We start from the raw sequence: 20,707 nt of genomic DNA, 5'->3' as shown, positions 1-20,707 counted from the left end.
TAATGATCTGCATGGAATTAGAATGCTCTTAGTTAATTATCCCAACACAAAAATATAATCAGCAGCAACCAATCAGATCTTTTTTTTTTTTTTCCTAGTTAATATGCATTATAGTTTTATTTTGCTCTAATTTTGAATTATCAGCTCCTATGCATGCTACTTTAACTGACCTTCCACACTATTGACTAAGATATTCATCCTGAGTATAGTAATAAATAAACATCTAAAGTGATAAAACAGACATCTGACCGTTTTATACTTCACGGTACACTATAAAGTGGTTGAGATAATTTAATCAATAGAATTCATTGAATTACAAAAACCAGACCAATGGATTTGAGATAGATGATGGTCTTCATGTCTAGGAAAACAGACATAAAGAATTCAATGCAAAAAGATGGATAACAGTTCCAGGTCATAATATCGTTCAATCTGTTTCCTTCCCCACTTTTTTTCTCATAGTGATAAAGAAGAAGCAGCTCTCTCTCAGCACTGTAAATCAGCAATTCCTAATCTAAAACTAGGGCATGGTAACTTCTTCTGTGTGTACATAACATACACATTCCATTGGGAATTATATAAGTAAATGCTGACACTAAGAACTGTGAATATTGTGTGGAGGTTGCCAGTCATGAGATCGGAAAGAAGAATAAAACATGTTTAGAGCATGAAGTTTATTTTTTTTAGCTTGCAAACTATTTGGATTATTTGGCTACATTTATCTTATCCTTCACTCTCCTGATGGCAAAAACCTGATACCCATTTAAATGTAATTTTTAGGGACTCATTAATGACTGGAATAGTACCACTGGTTGGAGTATGGCCAATGTGGTGCCTATATTTAAAAAGGGATCAAAGTCTTTACCAAGTAACTATAGACCTGTTAGTTTAACTTCTATAGTCAGGAAGATACTGAATAGTTTAATAAAAAAAACACATATATGAGTTCTTGGTGGAAAAAAATATTTTAAGCAACAGACAGCATAGATTTATGAAAGACAGAAGTTGTCAAACAAACCTGATTTATTTTTATGAGGTAAGTAAAACTTTGGACAGAGGGGTGGCTGTGGACATGATATAGTTGGCTTTTTTCAAAAGCGTTTGACACAGTTCCCCACACACGGCTCATGTGTAAGATAAAGTCTACAGGTTTGAAAAGATTAGTTTATAAATGGATATAAAACTAGCTAAAATACAGAATTCAGAGAGTAGTGGTTAATGATTCCTACTCTGAAATCTAAGGTTATCAGTGGTGCACTCCAAGGTTCAGTGTTGGGCCCCCAACTTTTCAATATCTTTATAAATTATATATGGTCTAGGATTCAAAGTATAATTTCAGTCTTTGCAGATGATACCAAGCTATGCAGTGGAATAACGTCTTTATAGGATGTCTCCAACTTACAAGCCAACCTCAATGCACTGTTTCATTGGGCAACAATGTGGCAAACGAGGTTTAATGTAGATACATGTAAAGTTATGCACTTGGGGGCTAAGAATATGCATGCATCATACATACTAGGGGGGGGGTATAACTGGGGGCATCCATAGTGGAGAAGGATCTGGGTGTTTTGGTAGATAATAAACTTAATAATAGTATGCAATGCTAAGCTGCAGTTTTCAAAGCTAGCAAAGTCCTGTCTTGTATTAAGAGAGGTATGGACTCCAGAGAGAGAGATATCATTCTGCCCCTGTACAAATCATTAGTAAGACCTCATCTGGAATATGTAGTTCAGTTTTGGGCACCAGTTTTCAAAAAGGATATTGGGAAACTGGAGAAAGTGCAGAGAAGGGCAACCAAACTGATCAGAGGCATGGAGGAGCTTAGCGATGAGAAAAGATTAGAGATTAAGGGGGGATATGATCAACATGTAAAAACACATAAGGGCTTCATATAGGGAACTTGATGTTTAGTTAATCACTTTAAGGTCATCACAGAGGACAAGGGGGCACTCTTTACGTCTGGAGGAAAAGAGATTTAATTTCCAAATAAGGAAAGATCTCTTCACAGTATGAGCTGTGAAAATGTGGAATAAACTCCCTCCAGAGGTGGTTCTGGCCAGCTCAGTAGATTGCTTTAAAAAGGCCTGAATTCTTTCCTATGTGTACATAATATAACTGGGTACTAACATTTATAGGTAAAGTTGATCTAGGGAATATCCGATTGCCTCTCGGGGGATCAGGAAGGAATTTTTTCCACTGCTGTACAAATTGGATCATGCTTTATTGGGGCTTTATGCCTTCCTCTGGATCAACTGTGGGTATAGATTTTGGTTGAACTGGGTGGACTTGTGTCTTTTTTCGGCCTGTACCATATATATAGCCAAAACCTTTTATTGTGTTTCGGATAAAGTAGATAAGCGTTAAAACACCTGTTCATTGATTTGTTGCTGTTTATATAATGTTTTCCCTCTTCCCTCACCTCTGGTCCTGGAGATGCAATATGGCAAAACTAGGGTCTTCGGTTCAAATCCCAACCACGGCACTACCTGCATGGGTTTCTTCCGTGTACTCCGGTTACCTCCCGCACTCCAAAGACAAACTGGTAGGTGAAGTGGTTCTTGTCTAAATTGGCCCTAATATGTGTATGCATTAATGTGAGTTAGGAACCTCAGAGTGTAAGCTCCTTGAGGGCAGGGACTGATGTGATTGTAAAATATACAGTACATAAAGCTTTGGTTAAATCTGTTAAACACCTGTAATAAATAAACAAATAATGAAATTGTAATATAGTGGGGTGGGTGATGTGAAGGGGCAGAAGCTCTGCATTGGCGGGGGGGGGGGTACATGACACTACTGTGGGGGGAGAGGGGCAAAGGACACTACAGTAGGGGGGGGGGTGATGTGAAGGGGGTAGAGGACACTGCACAAAGGGAGGAAGAGAATGCTACAGTGGGGGGAAGGGGGTAGAGGACATTACAGTGGGGGAGTGTTGTGAAGGGGTAGAGAGAGAACATTGCATTAGGCGGGGGGGGGGGGTACAGAACACTACAGTGAGAGGGGCTTGTGATCAGAAATGGACAGAGATTGGGCGGAAGAAGACACTGCTTTCAGGGGGCAGGGGACACTTTGTGAGGGGGCAGAAGACACTGCTATTGGGGGGGGGGGGGTAGAGCACACTACAGTGGTGGGGATGATGTAAAGGGGGCAGAGGATGCTTTTGAGGGGGTAAAAGACACTACTGGGGGAAGGGGACAGAGGATGCTACAGTCAGGGGTATGATGTGAAGGGGGGCAGAGGACACTGCTTTGGGGGAGGGGATACAGGACACTACTGTGGGGGAGGGGGGACAATACAGTGGAGGGCGTAATGTGAAGGGGGCAAAGGACACGGAATTGGGGGCTACAGAACACTACTGTGGGGAGGAAGGGGGCAGAACACACTTCAGTGGGGGGAGGGATGTGAAGGGAGCAGAGAGAGGACACTACATTGGGGGGGGGGGGTGCAGAGAACACTACTGTGGAGGGAGGGGACCGAGGACACTGCTATGGGGGCATACATATATACACTATATTGTCAAAATTATTGGGACATCTGCCTTTACATGCACATTAACTTTACTGGCATTCCAGTCTTGATCTGTAGGGTTCCATATTGAGTTGGCCCACCTTTTGCAGTTATAACAGCTTCAGCTCTTCTGGGAAGGCTGTCAACAAGGTTTAGGAGTGTCTATGGGATTGTTTGACCATTCTTCCAGAAGCGCATTTGTTAGGTCAGGCACTGATGTTGGATGAGAAGGCCTGGCTCATCGTCTCCTCTCTAATTCACCCCAAAGGTGTTCTATCGGGTTGAGGTTAGGACTCTGCGCAGACCAGTCAAGTTCCTCCACCCCAAACTCACTCATCCATGTCTTTATGGACCTTGCTTTGTGCACTGGTGCGCAGTCATTTTGGAACAGGAAGGGGCGATCCCCAAACTGTTCCCACAAAGTTGGGAGCATGAAATTGTCCAAAATATCTTGGTATGCTGACGTCTTAAGATTTCCCTTCACTGAAACTAAGGGTCCAAGCCCAACCCCTGAAAAACAACCCCACACCATAATCCCCCCTCCATCGAATGATTTGGACCAGTGCACAAAGCAAGGTCCATAAAGACATAAAGACATGGATGAGCAAGTTTGGGGTGGATACAAATACTGTAGCTGCTGACTTTACATTTTTTTGTTTTTTGGGGGGGGGGGGGGAGACAGGAGATCCTCTTTATTTTTTTTTACGTTTTTATCTAAACACAAACAATAAAACACAGTATGTTGTTGTACAGGTTCCTGCAATGTAAACAATGCATTCCTCTTTTCTTGTTTTAATGGCCTGCTTTTACCATTTGCTGACCGCCGCATGTATATATATACGTCAGCAGAAGGGAACGGCTGGGCAAATGGCCGTACAGGTATTTGCCTTTGAATTTGCCGCCATGTGGACAAGTGCGTGCCACGGGCGGCACGCACGCGACCCTGCCGGGAGCTCGGTGAGTAGGATTGCAGGTCCTGCAGACTTGATGTCCATGGGGATACCCGTGGAGCTGAATAACGGGGAGATGCTAATGTAAACAAGCATCTCCCAGTTCTACCTAGTGACACTGTCACTGATGATAGCTCCCTGTGCTCGGTGAAGTGTCATTAATAGCCACGCCCTCTAAGAGTTATAATCACTCCCCATGACACACGTAACCCCTTCCTAGCCCCCTAGTGGTTAACCCCTTCACTGCCAGTGTAATTTTTACAGTAATCAATGGAATTTTATAACACTGATCGCTGTAAAAATGACAATGGTCCCAAAAATGTGTCAAAATTGTCCAATGCGTTCGCCATAATGTCGCAGTCACGATACAAATTGCCAATCGCCACCATTACTAATAAAAAATAAAATTATTAATAAACATGCCATAAAACTAACCCCTATTTTGTAGACGTTATAACTTTTGCGCAAACCAATCAATAATCGCTTATTGCCCTTTTTTTTTACCAAAAATATGTAGAAGAAAACGTTTTGGCCTAAACTGAGGAAAAGAATTGTTTTTTTATATATTTTTTGGGGATATTTATTATAGCATAATGTAAAAAATAATGCGTTTCTTTCAAAATTGTCGCTCTATTTTGTTTATAGCTATTTTTGTTTAAAAACCGCAGAGGTCATCAAATACCACCAAAAGAAAGCTCTATTTGTGAGAAAAAAAGGACGTCAATTTTGCTTGGGAGCCACGTTGCACGACCGCGCAATTGTCAGTTAAAGCGACGCAGTGCTGAATCGCAAAAGTGCCCTGGTGTTTGGATAGCCAAATGGTCCGGGACTTAAGTGGTTAAAACAAAAATCACACCAGCAAGACCACAGACATTTCCTGCCCTAAGGTGACACTGCTTGCTCGGTTCAGATTTACATCTAATGCCACGTACACACGACCGAACGAGTCCGTCGGACAATTCGATCGTGTGTGGGCTCCATCGGACCTTTGCTTGCCAAAAATCCAGCGTACTTCAGAAATAGAACATGTTTTAAATTTTTTCACCGGAACTCTGCCGGACCGAGAAATCCGTTTGTGTGTATGCTAGTCCGACGGACAAAAACCGACGCTAGGGCAGCTATTGGCTACTATAGAAAAAAGGGAGGTAAAGGTGTGCTAAGGACCCTAAATTGTTACTAAAAAATCAAAAAACTGCACCAAAGGTGAAAACCAAAAACCTTAGTGGTAAAAGGAGGGGCTGCCACTACCTTACATATTCAACCTGAAAGGTGGAAAAAACGTAAATAAATGCTAAGGTGGTAGTAACGGCGCTCGCCTGCTGTTAGTTGTACCTGCAGGAGACTCACCTGCCGCTAACTGTACCTAGTCCCCGCGGGGATCTATTTCAAATTAAAGGGTGTAGCTGAAGTGAAACCTAGTTCATTAAAGTGCTTAAATGGTAATGTCTCACGCAAAGATAAAATTATAAAAAATTATGAAAAAGCAAATAAATATTCCACATGTGCAAATCGCTAGCAATATGAAACGTGCATAAAGATATTATAGAAACCCTAACTCACATTATGTTAATACAGAAACTTCAATGCACTTACTGCAGTGTTAAAAGTGCATATATGCATTTGTGCAAAACATACATTAAAAAAGTGCTAAGTGCTTAAAAAGGTGCCACAATATCAATATCAACTGTGAAGAAAGTGCTACGTGCTTCTGAAAGTGCCACAATATGTAAATCCAGTCCTTTGCACTTTATAAAATCGCTAAATGAAAGCATGCAATTTTTAGGTTGATACAAAAATCCAACGGCAGAAAAACAATAATAATCCAATCAGAAAGTCCTTCTGGAACAAAAGTGACAGTGTGCTTCAATGTTTAGTGGATTCCTGGATTGTAACCGGTGCGATTTCCGTGTTTAGAGACAATAATTCGCACTCACCAGCTCCCTCGCCCCTTAAGGGGTTGATGCGCCTCCACAGTGTGAGCCCCTGTGCCGCTATGTAGAGCTGGTCCAGTTACCATCCAGTAATTTTTCAGATCCAAAGATCAAATGGGCATATATCAGAATGAACCCTCCACACCGAGCGATATCCCACTCTCTTCCACAGCAAGGACAATCTGCTCTCCAATCAAAGGGAGCTGGTGAGTGCGGATTATTGTCTCTAAACATGGAAATCGCACCGGTTACAATCCAGGAATCCACTAAACATTGAAGCACACTGTCACTTTTGTTCCAGAATGACTTTCTGATTGGATTATTATTGTTTTTCTGCTGTTGGATTTTTGTATCAACCTAAACATTGCACGCTTCCATTTAGCGATTTTATAAAGTGCAAAGGACTGGATTTACATATTGTGGCACTTTCAGAAGCACGTAGCACTTTCTTCACAGTTGATATTGATATTGTGGCACCTTTTTAAGCACTTAGCACTTTTTTAATGTATGTTTTGCACAAATGCATATATGCACTTTTAACACTGCAGTAAGTGCATTGAAGTTTCTGTATTAACATAATGTGAGTTAGGGTTTCTATAATATCTTTATGCACGTCTCATATTGCTAGCGATTTGCGCATGTGGAATATTTATTTGCTTTTTCATAATTTTTTATAATTTTATCTTTGCGATATTGCCATTTAAGCACTTTAATGAACTAGGTTTCACTTCAGCTACACCCTTTAATTTGAAATAGATCCCCGCGGGGACTAGGTACAGTTAGCGGCAGGTGAGTCTCCTGCAGGTACAACTAACAGCAGGCGAGCGCCGTTACTACGACCTTAGCAGCTATTGGCTACTGGCTATGAACTTTCTTATTCTAGTCCAGTCGTACGTCATCACGTTCGAATCCGTCTGACTTTGGTGTGATTGTGTGTGGCCAAGTCCGTTCATTTGGAAAGTCCGTCGGAACTCCGCCGAAAGTCCGTCAGAATACCGTCGGACCTAGTCCCTCGAAAAGTCCGATCGTGTGTACGCGGCATAAGTAATCTTTTGTGAGGGTTTATTTCTACTTTAAATAATTTATATAAAAAAAAAAAAGGTGCTCTTATACACAGCTTGTATACTTATGTTTCTGCTAATATGCGAACACTGATTGCTGGCTTCTGGGGAAGTATGACATTAAATGTACTGGTATTGTAAAGTAACACTCAATTATAAGTTTTAATAATAATAAATCATAATTGAAAATGTTATTAACCTCAAAAACAAAAATAATATATGGTAGCTTACCAATCCATTAATGTGGAGACTGCTTTTGTTTTTTTGGGACTTTTCCGTTTGTTTTTATCTGGTGATCCAGCCAGTAACACACCTCCCTGTTTTAGGGTGTCACAAGTCTGGATAGAGGAGCAACAGAGACACCTTGGAATACCAGCATTGTCAGTTTGGGGAGAAGGTACTGTAAAATGGACTAGCAGATTTACATTGACTTTACTAAAGTTGGCTATACACTAGTAGATTTTCCAATGAATGTTTGTAGGAAAATTCTCAGTACATTTGATGACTTGACCAATGTTTGCTTTTAACATTCAATTTTGGAATGAATGTAATTTTCCAAACAAAAACCACATGCACTGTTTTCCATCCTGCTCCTTCAAATGATCTCAGCACTGCGGTCTTAAACAAGTGTTGATTTGACCCCACTAGCAATTAAAAATGTGAACATTTTTAAGACAAAGAATTTGAAAAGAAATTCTACTAGTGTATAGCCAGTTTCACAAATAAAAGTTATACTCCAGCTAACACTTTTTGGGCAGTTACAAAAACTGTTGTTTTTTTCTATTAGGATAAAAGTTTTATATAATGAAATAAAAGCTCACCATCAAAAGCACCTTTGGCAGTGTTAAATTGTTTGTCTCAACCCTCTAACTGCCTCTTTTACTGGACAACTTCATTTGTTAAAGGAAGTTTAAAAATAAATGGTAGGATCACCAAATGAAAAAAAAAGCCTAAAAAAGGAAAGTAATGTAGCCATCACATGTAAGAATTGGTAAGCTGCAATAGAATAAATTTTATTTAAGGGGTTAATACTTCTTAAAAAATACAAGATTGACTATAATGTTTGGCAAGCCATTGTTAGTGTCTGGCTTGTCACAGTAACAGTTTGAGCAGAGTAAAAAAGAAGTTTTATATTAAGCAAATGTATTTAAGGTAGGAAAAAAACTTACAAATTATTGACATCATTCTCTCCAGCCTCATCCAGCTGTCTGTCAGTCATCTGAAGGTTGCCTGGGAAACGAGGGTTCTAGGCATGGGTAACAGAAAAATGATGAAATATTGTGCATAGGAGGAACAGTATTAAAAATGTTATTTAAGATCTGCAGAACAAAAGAAGATGTTGAATTAGCAGAAAGTGAGAGAGAGAATAAAGCATGGAGAAGTAGGAATGTGATCATTAAAACTGAACTCCTAGACTTCCGGCTCCGGCACCATAATAGTCTGATAGACTCACAGAGGCAGAACAACGCATATCATCTCTGGAGGGTGACCAATATCAAACAAATGTTGTTATGGAGAAGTACCCTGCGCAACAACTCCTGAATGAATAGAAGATTTGGAAAATCGTTTGAGGAGGAACAATTTAAGAATAATCAGTCCTCTAGAGACATACAAGCCCGAATCTTTGCTGGACATCTGCGTCACTCACATACAAGAGGCCCTGGCTCTACGCTTTAAATGTGTGACTGAACAAGCTTACCACATAGGTGCTCCAGAAAATAAAAAAAAGAACCCCAGACCTGTAAATGTCAAATATCTTAACTACATGGACCGTCTTGCTATCCTGCAAAGTTATCAGAAAGCCCGTTCTGTGGGATTCGAAGGACACAAGCTCCTAATATTCGTGCATTACTCAGCAGAGGTGTTCCCACAAATGACAGGAATTCCAAACGGTCTGCTCAGAGCTCTTTAAGAAAGGCATCTGCTTCACAATGGCATATCCTGCCATACTCCGCCTGCAAGCTCCTGATGGGAACCAACGCACACTCCACACTCCCAAAAAAGCAGAATCCCTCCTTTGCTCCCTCACACCCAGACCAGCGGCAGCTGATACATTCGTGGATATCATCAAACAGGGACCCAGGGAACAGAGAAGCCCCAGGAAGGATCCTCCTAAATGTCTAAAACTGACCACAACACCGGATCCAACTTATCAACACCGCTGAGCAGTCTTTTAACCCAGATGTGCCTTCAGGTTTGTGGTATCTTTGTGCACCCTCCTGCCCTAGGGGACAAACTCAAAGAAGATGCCAGTATACACCAACAAGGCTGATTTCTCTTGCTGAAAGTCTAAAAATCCTTTATATAAATGTGAATCTTATAATATTGTAAAGTGTTTAATCCTCAAATCCTGGTTTAAATTCCACATTCAGCATATTCCACTAGGAGCTATCTATAGTGGTATGCTTTAATTCACACCCCTATTATGCACGCACATAAGAGGAGTTGTAACCGGGTTACTCGTTTCTTTATTCTTTATGCCTTCAGGCTAGCGGTATTACTGGAAGTGGAATTCACATGCGTAAAAAAGTGAAGTCATATATTTACACAGTTTACTGGTTTAGCCTTATTCTTACTCTATTTTTACTCCTATCTCTTTCTCTCTCATTCAGTATGGGAAACAACATTCAGTATGGGAAACAAGCATTTGCCAAAACTGTACCTCTGTAACCTATGAGCAGAACATCCAATTCCCCTCACCAAATAGCGAGTGCAGACATCGAGGGATCTCCCATTTCCATGTCCCACTTGACATCACACAAAAGTAGTTTTGTGGAATGTTAAGGGATTACATTCCCCGGCTAAGAGAATGGAAATCCTCGGACATTTGAAAAGGCTCAAAACAGACATAGCTTTACTACAGGAGACCCATCTCTCTGAAGATGACTTCTCCTGTATGCAAAAACTTTGGGTAGGCAAAGTCATTGGATCAGCCGCCCACGGAAGGAAAGCAGGGATGCTGATCCTTTTTCACAAATCTCTATCCTATGACTTGGTATCAGAACATAAAGATGAAGAGGGCCGATTGATTTCAGCTCACATTAAACTCCCTTTCAAAAAACTGTTGATTACTAATATATATGCTCCAAACTTGCTGGATAAAAGGTACTTCAGTAAACTATCAGAACAGTTCCACACTTAAAAGGAGGGGAATTCAATATGATCATGTCGAATAGTGATTATAGGTCCCCAAAACACACCAGAGCATCCTACACAATCCAAAGACAAGACACTCAATTTTTTCAGATGATTACTGCTCTGCAATGAGTCGATCCATGGTGTATATCACACCCATCTGACAGAGAGTATTCTTTTTACTCTCCTGTTCACGAACCTTTCACCAGGCTAGATTACCCTTTCTGCACTGCCTCCCTTCTGCCCAGCATTAGAGAATCCACAATTCCTGATCTGGTCATTTCAGACCATAGACCTATATAAGTAATGCTCACACACTCCTTACCTAGAGATAATCACAGACAATGGCGCTTTCCCTCCTATCGCGAACAAAATGGAACATTCAAACGTGTGTTAGAGACCGCATGGTCAGAGTATGAGGAAACAAATGCCTCTCATAGGGTAAACCCCAACCTTTATTGGGAAGTGGGCAAAGCTTTCTTGCAAGGCAGGATCATATGATATGTCCATACTCATACTCAAGAAAAACACCCCAAAAAAATTATCTAGAAGCTAGTAATAGATTGCGCTTAGCACAAACCCGGTTAAATGAACAACACACTTAAGACAACTTAAAACTTTGGCACAAAGCCAAGCAACTTTTTGATGTCTGGGCTGATAACATAGAAAACATCAAGTCATCATACACCCAGCTGCAATTTCATAAACATGGGAACAAAGCTGGGAAGTTACTAGCCAGTCTATGCAGGGGACCATATCATCCAACCCACATCACTTCCCTAAAGGACACCAAAGGTACCTTCTCCTCTTTGCCGAAAGACATAATTAAATCTTAGAATATCAAAATTCACTAGTCCTCCTAAAAATAGACTCATTTGACATTATTAAACTCCCCAATAAACCATGAAGAAATATCTGAGAATATAAAAAAATGGCAAATGGCAAAGACCCGGGCCCATATGGGTACACTCCTGAATTTTTAAAGTTGACCAAAAAAATGCTGGCCAATACGCTACTGGAAGTCTACAATGGCACGTGGGATGGAGGCCCATATTTACTATCGGGACATCAGGTAAACATAAAATTGATAGCAAAAAAGGGCAAACACCCTGCAGAGCCTAGCTCATATCGCCCAATTTCCCTTTCAAACGTGGACTCTAAAATCCTCTCAAAAATAGTGGCATCCTGACTATCGAACATCATGCCTTCTTTGATAAACCTGCCACAAGCTGGTTTTACCAAAGGAAGGTCAGCCTGTTCCAATATACGTAAGGTCCTAGCAGTTCTGGAATATGCGAAAGCACACCTCCAAGAAGACATAGCAATCATCACATTAGATTTCGACAGTGTGAGCTTTCAGTGGCCTTCTTTGGTCATGCAAAAATTTGGCCTCTGGCCCCTTTTGCCATTTTATCCACAGTTTATATTCAGCACCTATAGCCAGGGTTGTAACTGCAGCACAACTGCAGCACATATATCTGAGACAGGTTTGTCCCCTCTCCCCACTTCTATTCAGTCTAGCAATAGAACCCCTCTCCTCCTCAACGACAAGCCCCACTACATAGAATCCCTACAGGTCGCGAAGAACTGTGGGTAGCCTTATTCACAGATAACATACTAATGTTTTTCAGCAGCACCATCTATGGCTACTGTATATCCAATATACAACAGATTTTTGACCCATTCCATCTATGTTCAGGCCTAAAAATAAACGTTCACAAAAGGGAAGTACTCCCTCTAAATGCACAGAAATCATGCAAATGAGCACTATCATCCCCCTTCCCCACCAATAACAAACATATCACCTACCTATGTATAAAAATAGGTAGAGAACCTTCCTCCCTCTACCCTTACCAACTATCCCCTTCTACTCTCTTAAATTGTGGGTGAATTAGAAACCTGGATGGAGCTTCCTCTATCACTCTTTGAGAGATGTGCCCTGTTCAAGATGGTTTGTTTCTTTCTGTACCCCCTCCAAACCATACCATTGATTATGAAACACAAAGATATCCAAATAATTAATAAGGCAGTATAGAGTACAGTAACTTATATCTCCCAAGGAGCGAGGGGGGATAACTTTCCTAACATCAGAGTGTATAATTGATCTTGTCTGCTGAGAATGGGGATAGACTGGATTCTCCAAATCTCAAAATATTCCAACTATGAGGTAGGATCAGCTATGGTCCATCCCTATAACCTATCTGCACTACTACATAGCTCATTAAGATTGACTCCCAAACATATTAAACAAAATCTACTAATCCGGGACACTATAATAGCATGGAGGGAGAGGGGGCAAAAAGCTGGGACTCTCTCCATATATCTCCAAATGCCTATTCACGGGAACCCAATGTTTCCACCAGGCCTACAATACGAACCATTCTCACAATGGAAAGATAGGGGTTTAATAAACGTATTCTCTATGTATGATGAAAACACGGGATCTCTCAAGCCATTAATCTCTCTGGCCAAGGAATTCCACCTTCGAAAACATCGCTTCCTTTAGGTTTCACAAATTTCAAACTTTACACACAAGACTTGTTCAAAAAAATATCAGGTTTCAGTCGCCCCCAATAGACAATCTAATTGAAGTTCAACATTACTCAGTCTCAGACATATACAAACCACTGAACTGAATCTTTACAAAATCACTGCACCATACCCCATCGAAATCCTGGAGCAAGGATATAACTGGAGATGATATCATTGACAAGAAGGATATGCAACTACCTTAAAGTGGCTGTAAACCCTTACAGACCACTTTTTACTGCAGGTAAGCCTATACTAAAGCTTACCTGTAGCTACCCAGGATATCTCCTGTATTTGCATGTGCCGACGTCATCGGCACATGCGCATTGAAGCAATGGCACGTATGTGCCATTTGCTTCAGTGAGTGTGCCATTGAGTGTGCCATTACCAGCAGCTCCCGTGCCTGCATGGGAGTGACATCATCGCGGCTCCGGCCAATTACAGCGCCAGAGCCACGACACCCGGAAGTGATGTCACCAGCCGGTGCTGTGTATGGGCACCGCAGCGAGGGCTTCAATCTCAGGTGAGTATTACATAATGAGCTAGAATGCTATGCATACTAGCTCACTATGCCTTTGTCTTGCAGGTGTTAGTTTTTTGGGGGGTTTTCAAAGTGGGTTTACAACCACTTTAAAATTGATAACAAATGAATCCTGGAGGGAAACAAGGTTCAAACTGCTTCATAGAGCTTAAATCCCATTCTCCACCAACCATCCAACACCAAAGGAGGTCACATGTCCTTGGTGCTTATTCCTCAGACCATCTCTATTCCATCGTATAAGGTCATGTCCGGCCATTTCAAAATACAGGGATCCTATCATTTATCCAGGAAATAACGGACTGCCAGATATCAAAGGATCCCATGCCCCTCCTGTTTAGATACCCTAACAAGAAGAACCCCTCAGGGGTCTCAGTTATATCGATGCTACAAGAAACTACCAATGGACACTTGTACGCTTGCTCGTTGCTTGTAGGATTTTATTCCAGCACTGGATTTCTTCACTACCGCCCACCTTTACCAGAAACTAAAAGAGACCTCAAGTTCCTGCTATTCATAGAAAAGCTCAACGCCATACTACCAAATATCGGCCAAAATAATAATCTTTGAATTCAGGTGGGGCTCTTTCATAGACAAATGTCTAACGCCGTCTGAGAAATCCTTTCTACAGGATTCTTTAATATGCATATCTAGTGATGTTATTATCCATACTGTAGATTTTACATAACAATCAAGTTTGTATTCTATATCCAAGAAAGGTTAAACAGCATTCAGTATGGTTTTTCTAGTCTCTATTTTTGACCATACCTAGGACCTCTGCCCAACCGAGGAAGATGAGAGGAGATAATCCCAAGGTGTCCCTTCTCCTCTTCTTCCATTTCTCTCTCTCTCTTCCTTCTCTTTTCTTTTCTTTCTTACCTGCGGGTCCCCCCCCCCCCCCGGTACAGTGAGATCACAGCTGCCAGGTTTGGCATTGGTTTCTTGCTTAAATCTAAGACCATTTTTAGTTATACATTGTCCAGGTAACATGTATTTACCTTGTAATGTGAAACAATCTGTTTTGTATTGTGAAACAGTCTACCTTGTAATTTAAAAAAAAACAATAAAATATACTTAAAAAAAACTGAACTCCTGGGAGGTATGAAAAACACCTTTTAATCCAATTATGTGTTCCCTTAAAAAATCATTATATAAACTTAGTTCATGACTGTCTTGATTTTAACCTTTTTGTCATCCATTGCATAGTATTGATGTAACGTCATAGATTTTGGTCTTTCAGAAAAGCAGAATTCAAACAGGGAGAGGCAATACTCCAAACTAGTCAGAGCTCTTCACAGTGCACATGCTTACAAAAAGGGAGAGCACAGAGATGACCTCACCAGTTTTCTGCTGCTCCCCAAGGTCCAGTTAAGAGGTTAGGGTGGACCAGGCTGTATTGCTAGCTGCAGTGTAGTCTACAGAGATGTCCAAGATATGCTTTAGATTGTAAATATTATATAGTACACCCAGTCCACTTGGATATAACTTTTGTAATGACATTTTAATTTAATCTGTATCGTCGTTATAAGTGAATTGTTGATATTCAAGCACACTGGATGTACCATTTACTATTTACAGTTTATAACAATTATCCTTTTGGTTTAAAGTCTGCACCTAATTATTAAGAGGTATTACAGTACATAAAAAGATACCTTGGCTGCTTTGTCTAGCAGGAATGTCTGAATCACAACACTGGCTAAACTGAATGAGATATCCTTTTGCAGGTAAAAAAAAAAGTTGATATGCACATATTTGCAATACTTAGCTTTTAGCACAGAGTTCAGTTTTAGAGTCAAATAACACTTTATTCCGATGTTTTCAACAGAGTATATTGCACAGGGTAAAGTAAGACAATAGACAAAATACTGAATTCCAAGTGAAGTACAATATAACAGTGAAAAAAATACACACATGCTGAAAACAAATTAGCTGAACTAGCAGGCTCAGGGCCAGAGGCCGTACATAGGATAATGGAATTCATAGTGCAAGTACAAGCATGTGTATAGAAACAGAAACAATACAATGGGACAGGAAAGGGTTTTATGAGGAGTCAAAGTGAAAGACAAAAAAAAGACAAAAAAGGGGAGTATAATCAAGGATGAAAAGGAAGGACCCGCATGGTGCCTGTATTAAATAAAAAAAAGGGTCTGAAGATTTTGAAAGTTCCAAAAATGCACAGAAAGAAATGATCAGGAGAGAAGGAAAATCACTGCAGGAGAGGTAGAATTCCAGTGGTTTTAATTTTGGAAAATGACCCAGGAATTATTAATTATTAATGAAAGGGAAACCTCAGAGACAGCTTGAATGTCACAAATACACATGGAATTGTATAAGGAAAATACTTTTTGCCATAACAGTGACAACCCCACCAAACATGAAAAAAGGAGCCTTCTTCTTCTATGTACCTCTAGCAGGTATTGGGGGAAGAAGCAAACATGTAACTAGGGTCCTGTTCCAAAAGGACAATCTTATAACTCTTCCCCTGGAAATATGAAGACATTGAGAGTTTGTGCATGAAAAGGAAACATTTACTCCAGTTGTCCACTAATAACAATGTATTCAAAGAAATTTTCCCATTAAGATATGAACGGAGGATCTGTCTTAGAGGTCCCCTCTCTCAAAATGCCATACAACTGAGAAACAGTATGGTCAGGGTTAAGGGATCGAGAGAGGAAATCTTCCAAACTAGGAAACTGTTTTAAGTCTATGTAAGAAGCCAGTGAGCTGAGCTGAGGGTAGCCGGTTATTGCCAGACAATGAAGATGGGGAAAAAAAGTCCAAGCCCTAGAGATAGAATAGTCAGGAAGGAAAAGACATATTTAGGGCCAGTGCTTCTGAGACAGGGTCGCTATCACAGCTATCATAGCTGTCTGTAAACCAGGTTTGAAGAAATTATTATCAAATTTAGGAGTTAAAGAACCCTTACAGTGGGAGAATTTGTGAGGGATGATTAATCTGCCCCATAGAGTAAGAGGCTGTGCCACAAAGGGAAGGGAGGAAGGATGGGGACGTTAGGTAGGGGCAGCCAGGGAAGGTCCAATTGGAAGATATCATGCTCTAATTGGATCACTTATTTGTGGGTTTGTGATAGACCCAGTCAGAGAGTCTATTTAGTAGAGTGGCTTTGTGGTACAGTTCAAAATTTGGTAAACCCAGGCCACAGCTTTAGTTTTCACAAGAACTGCCATTTTAAGATAGGGTCTTTTGGGATTACCATACAAATTCAGTGATTTGAGTTTGGAGTTGGGTAAAGAAACCCCAAGGTGGAATAATGTGAATCATATTGCATATATAAAAGAAACATGGGAGAATCTCCATCTTTAATGTATTGATGCGACTGAACCAGAAAAAGTTTCAGTTCAGTTCAGGTTTAAACAGCTATACAAGCAGGACTGGCGCTCCCACTAGGCGAACCATGCAGCCTGGGGTTCACTGCTGTCTAGGAGGCACAGCCACGAGCACTGACTTCCCCATTAGCCTGACCAGGGAACACCAGGGGGCCCTACACAGGGCTGGGGCACTGACTGACTCTAGAGAAAGCAGCAGCCATGGGGGACATCCGTCATGGCTGTTGCAGAGGAGGCCAGCAGCAGCTCAGCCTATGAGGAGGGCACAAGGACAGTGGAGGAGGCTGGCACAAGGACAGCTGAGCAGGCGGGCACAATGTCTCTGGATGTAGCTGCTGCCCCGGTGATTTTGCTCTCTAATCCTGTTGTAGACACCCATGCAGCCCTAGGCAAGACCAACGACACTCCGCACCTAGGGATGATAGTCTTGCCTAGGGCGTGAAATAGTCAAGCACCGGCCCTGTATATAAGTGTGCAGATATCAGGTTTTTAAACGCTTACCTTTGTGTGGAAATCCATCTTCGTGTTCAGAAGCTTTAAATAGATGCTACATAGCTGTCCATACCCGTCACTAAGATGCCCCTATAATGCACACAAATGGCAACCTTTTGAATTATGTTTAGGAAACTCAGTTCTCTACATTGGAAGGTACTGGTAAACAAAATACAATATAGTATTGATTACTTGATCTCTGTTGATCTTGAATAGAAAATGTCTATCAAGAGAATGATCCTATCCTAATTTGAAGAAGTTAATTTTTAATTAAAAAAAATAAAAAAATAGACACCCCAAAACAAAAAAAAAAAAAGAATGCCCCATAGTATGGTTTTCCTTTCATGCACTTCTGCCAATCTACAGTAAAGAACCTGCTCTTTGATGCAGAACCGGGACTGACACTCAACAAACAGAGAGGTACTTTAACAAAAGTGGATTTTTATGAAGTGATATAAAACTAGTTGACAAAATGCTCTTACCCACATCCGGCTCATATCAATGAGCTCATTTTTGTAACGCAGAGAGTCTTTCAAAACCTGAAAACAGGGAATACATGCAAAATATATCAGATAGGGAACTTTGTGAAAGCCATTGATGGGTAATTTTACATTCTGATAAATGTTTTATGAATTTCTTGTCATCTAAAATGCATGTCATGTATATGGGTATTCTAAGATATTGAATCTGGTAAGTGTACATGCTGTAGACTGCATTCCATACTCACATTGGGGTGACCATCTCGCAGCAACTTGTGAAAAACATGGCAGAATTTCCAGCAGAGAACTGCATTGCTGGACAGTGGCAGGCGGTTCACAGCTACCCAAAAGGTCTGAGCCCCCTTCTCATGATGTGTCCCCAAAATACAAGGTGGACTTGTGTTAAGAAAGCAACTCATATGCCTCAGAAAACAGAATAGCAATAATAACTATTAACATAAATAAAATGCAGTACAAATACATTATCATTGCACACAATTAACTTTGGGTTGTGACAAGGAATTGCTGGGCCATTACTCCTTTGTCCACATCACCATTTCTTTTAAAGTTCCAATGTAAAAAAAAAAAAAAACAGAGGCCACAACCCAATTTCCTATACCACAATAAAACATTATTGATCCAGTGATCATTCTCTGTCTGCCTGAGTTCCTCTGGCATGCATCACTCAGGAATGAGCTTACTCATACTCGGCAATTAAAGCCCAATTGAACTTTCATTTTAAATCACCATCAAATTCTAAAAGTAGAAAGGCCTGTCTGCAGACTGCATGCTGCACAGAAGAATCCCTTGCTCGTTTTGTGAAAGAATGGACTCTCTGAAGATGTCCAACACACCCATGGCTAAGTCAGTGCTAGAGTCTCCAATCAACAGGGATCATGTAATTTGCCAATTCCAGAGGTATAGGTCTGATGTAGAGGACATGTCAGACCTCTGCAGAGAGACCAAGGCTTCGACACACAGAGCAAGGATCTTTAAGTGTAGCACACTGGCTTTTTAACTCAGGTTGTGGCCGCCTTCTTAGGAAAGTGAACTTTAAAACTTTGCACATCTTTTGTTTTGATGCACAAAACCTGGGTTAAGAAAGGTGTCAATAAATTGACAAAGTCTACTAATTATAGTTGTGAGAGGAGAACTGCTTTGGCTCATTACAAACTTTCAAGACTGACCTCAGTTTTGAGCTTCAAAGCTATTCCTCGTCTCAATAAAAAATAAGAGGTACATTATATAAAAATAAGAAATGTGTTTTTTTCTTATAGCGACCAAGGCCGCACTCTTTAGATTTGCAAATTTAAAAGTTGAACATGTGTCTATGCCTCTGCAAGCATTTGAAAGTATTTTGAAGGTATTTTGCATGTGTACTCCTGGAGTTACCCTCATGACAATCTATTGACATTACACAAGCGTGTTTTTAGTGTTGCTTATACTGTATGTTTTAAAAGGCACATCATTCATTGATCATTCCCCCCCCCCCGCCACCGAAGATCACTGTAAGATTACTGACCGCGAATGTTGCCCTGATCTTGCAAGCCTCCCAACACCTCTGACACGCTGGGATCAAACATATTTCAAAGTGATAATGCATTTTACTTAAGATTCTTGAAGCAGACAAGAGCAAGAATAAGTGTTAAAATTTTACTCTTGGTAAATAGTATTGACGGAGCATAAGTTTAGTCTGAACATCTGTTTGCTCATTCAACCAACATCTGAACTGGCAGGGTGTTTGAGAAATGAAGGCTTTGCCCAATCAGGGCACAGAACACTGGCAAAGTCATAATTGGAGAAACTCTTAATGACTTAGGCCAATCATGGCTCTTTGCTCATAGACCCACCCCACACTATAAAAGATTCCTTCCCATAGGAGCAATTAGTGTGTCAGGCCAGTTTTATTGCAGTAAATTGTAGTGCTTCAGTGCAGTTTTACTGCAGTACCGTATTTATCGGCGTATAACACGCACTTTTTCCCCATAAAATCAGGGGAAAATTGTGGGTGCATGTTATACCCCGATTGTCAGCTTCTCTGCTGTTCTGGGCGGCTTTTGGCTATTTTCGTCTATTTTTGGCCACAATCGGAAAGCCGAAAGCCACCAAGAACGGCCGAGTCTGGCCGAAAGCCACTGAGAACGGCCAGGCCGTCTTTAATATTGATTGGACCCTGGGCAAAAATTTTCTTAGGGCCCCCCACCGCCCATGCAATTTCGTTTTCCACCTTCTCTGAGACATAAAATAAATAACAGCTAGACTTAAAATCAGTTTACTGTATCAGATCAGGCAGCGATTGCGATTGGTTGCCAGAGGTTACAGCATATAATTACTGTTTACTGACTGGTTGCTAGAGGTTACAGCACTCCTTAAGGCTCACTGATTAGTTGCTAGAGGTTACAGCACATTTCTGCTTGTTGATTGGCTGCTAGAGATTACTGTACAGTAATACTGCTCACTAGTTGCGATAGGTTACAGCACATCTTCTCCTCACTGCAGGGGGGCATGATATACCTATTAATGCTCTTGCTGGGTGTTTGGTGTGGTCCTGTACCTTTAAGGAGGGGTGGCTCCCCTTCAGTCCACCTGCCCTCATCTAACCATCAGAATGCATGTGCCTCCACTGCGGGGACACCATGTTAGTGTTAGGACCACAGATACCAGGGTGCCTTGACGTGGCTCTGTGGCTCACGCATGCGTTTGCAAATGCGTGTGGACTAAACCCCTGTTTTTAACGCATA

The 20,707-nt window shown here is 40.9% G+C and overlaps 1 protein-coding gene across 1 annotated transcript in view; it reads right to left on the bottom strand.

Moving 5' to 3' along the window:
• Nucleotides 1-20,707, bottom strand: part of HIP1 (huntingtin interacting protein 1) — a 174,165-nt gene that overhangs the window by 93,873 nt on the left and 59,585 nt on the right. Inside the window, exons 3-6 of the mRNA XM_077480445.1 lie at nt 18,215-18,357; nt 17,970-18,026; nt 17,497-17,577; nt 8,616-8,692 (exon numbers count right to left, since the gene is read on the bottom strand). Coding sequence (XP_077336571.1) covers nt 8,616-8,692; nt 17,497-17,577; nt 17,970-18,026; nt 18,215-18,357 — 358 coding nt within the window. The remainder of the gene's footprint in view (nt 1-8,615; nt 8,693-17,496; nt 17,578-17,969; nt 18,027-18,214; nt 18,358-20,707) is intronic.

This window comes from Lithobates pipiens, unplaced genomic scaffold, assembly GCF_037356315.1.
Source record: "Lithobates pipiens isolate NorthernLeopardFrog02 unplaced genomic scaffold, aLitPip1_a1.2 Scaffold_16, whole genome shotgun sequence".
NCBI lineage: Eukaryota > Metazoa > Chordata > Amphibia > Anura > Ranidae > Lithobates > Lithobates pipiens.
The sequence above is the reverse complement of the archived record's forward strand: the minus strand, read 5'-3'. Positions and strand labels throughout refer to the sequence as shown.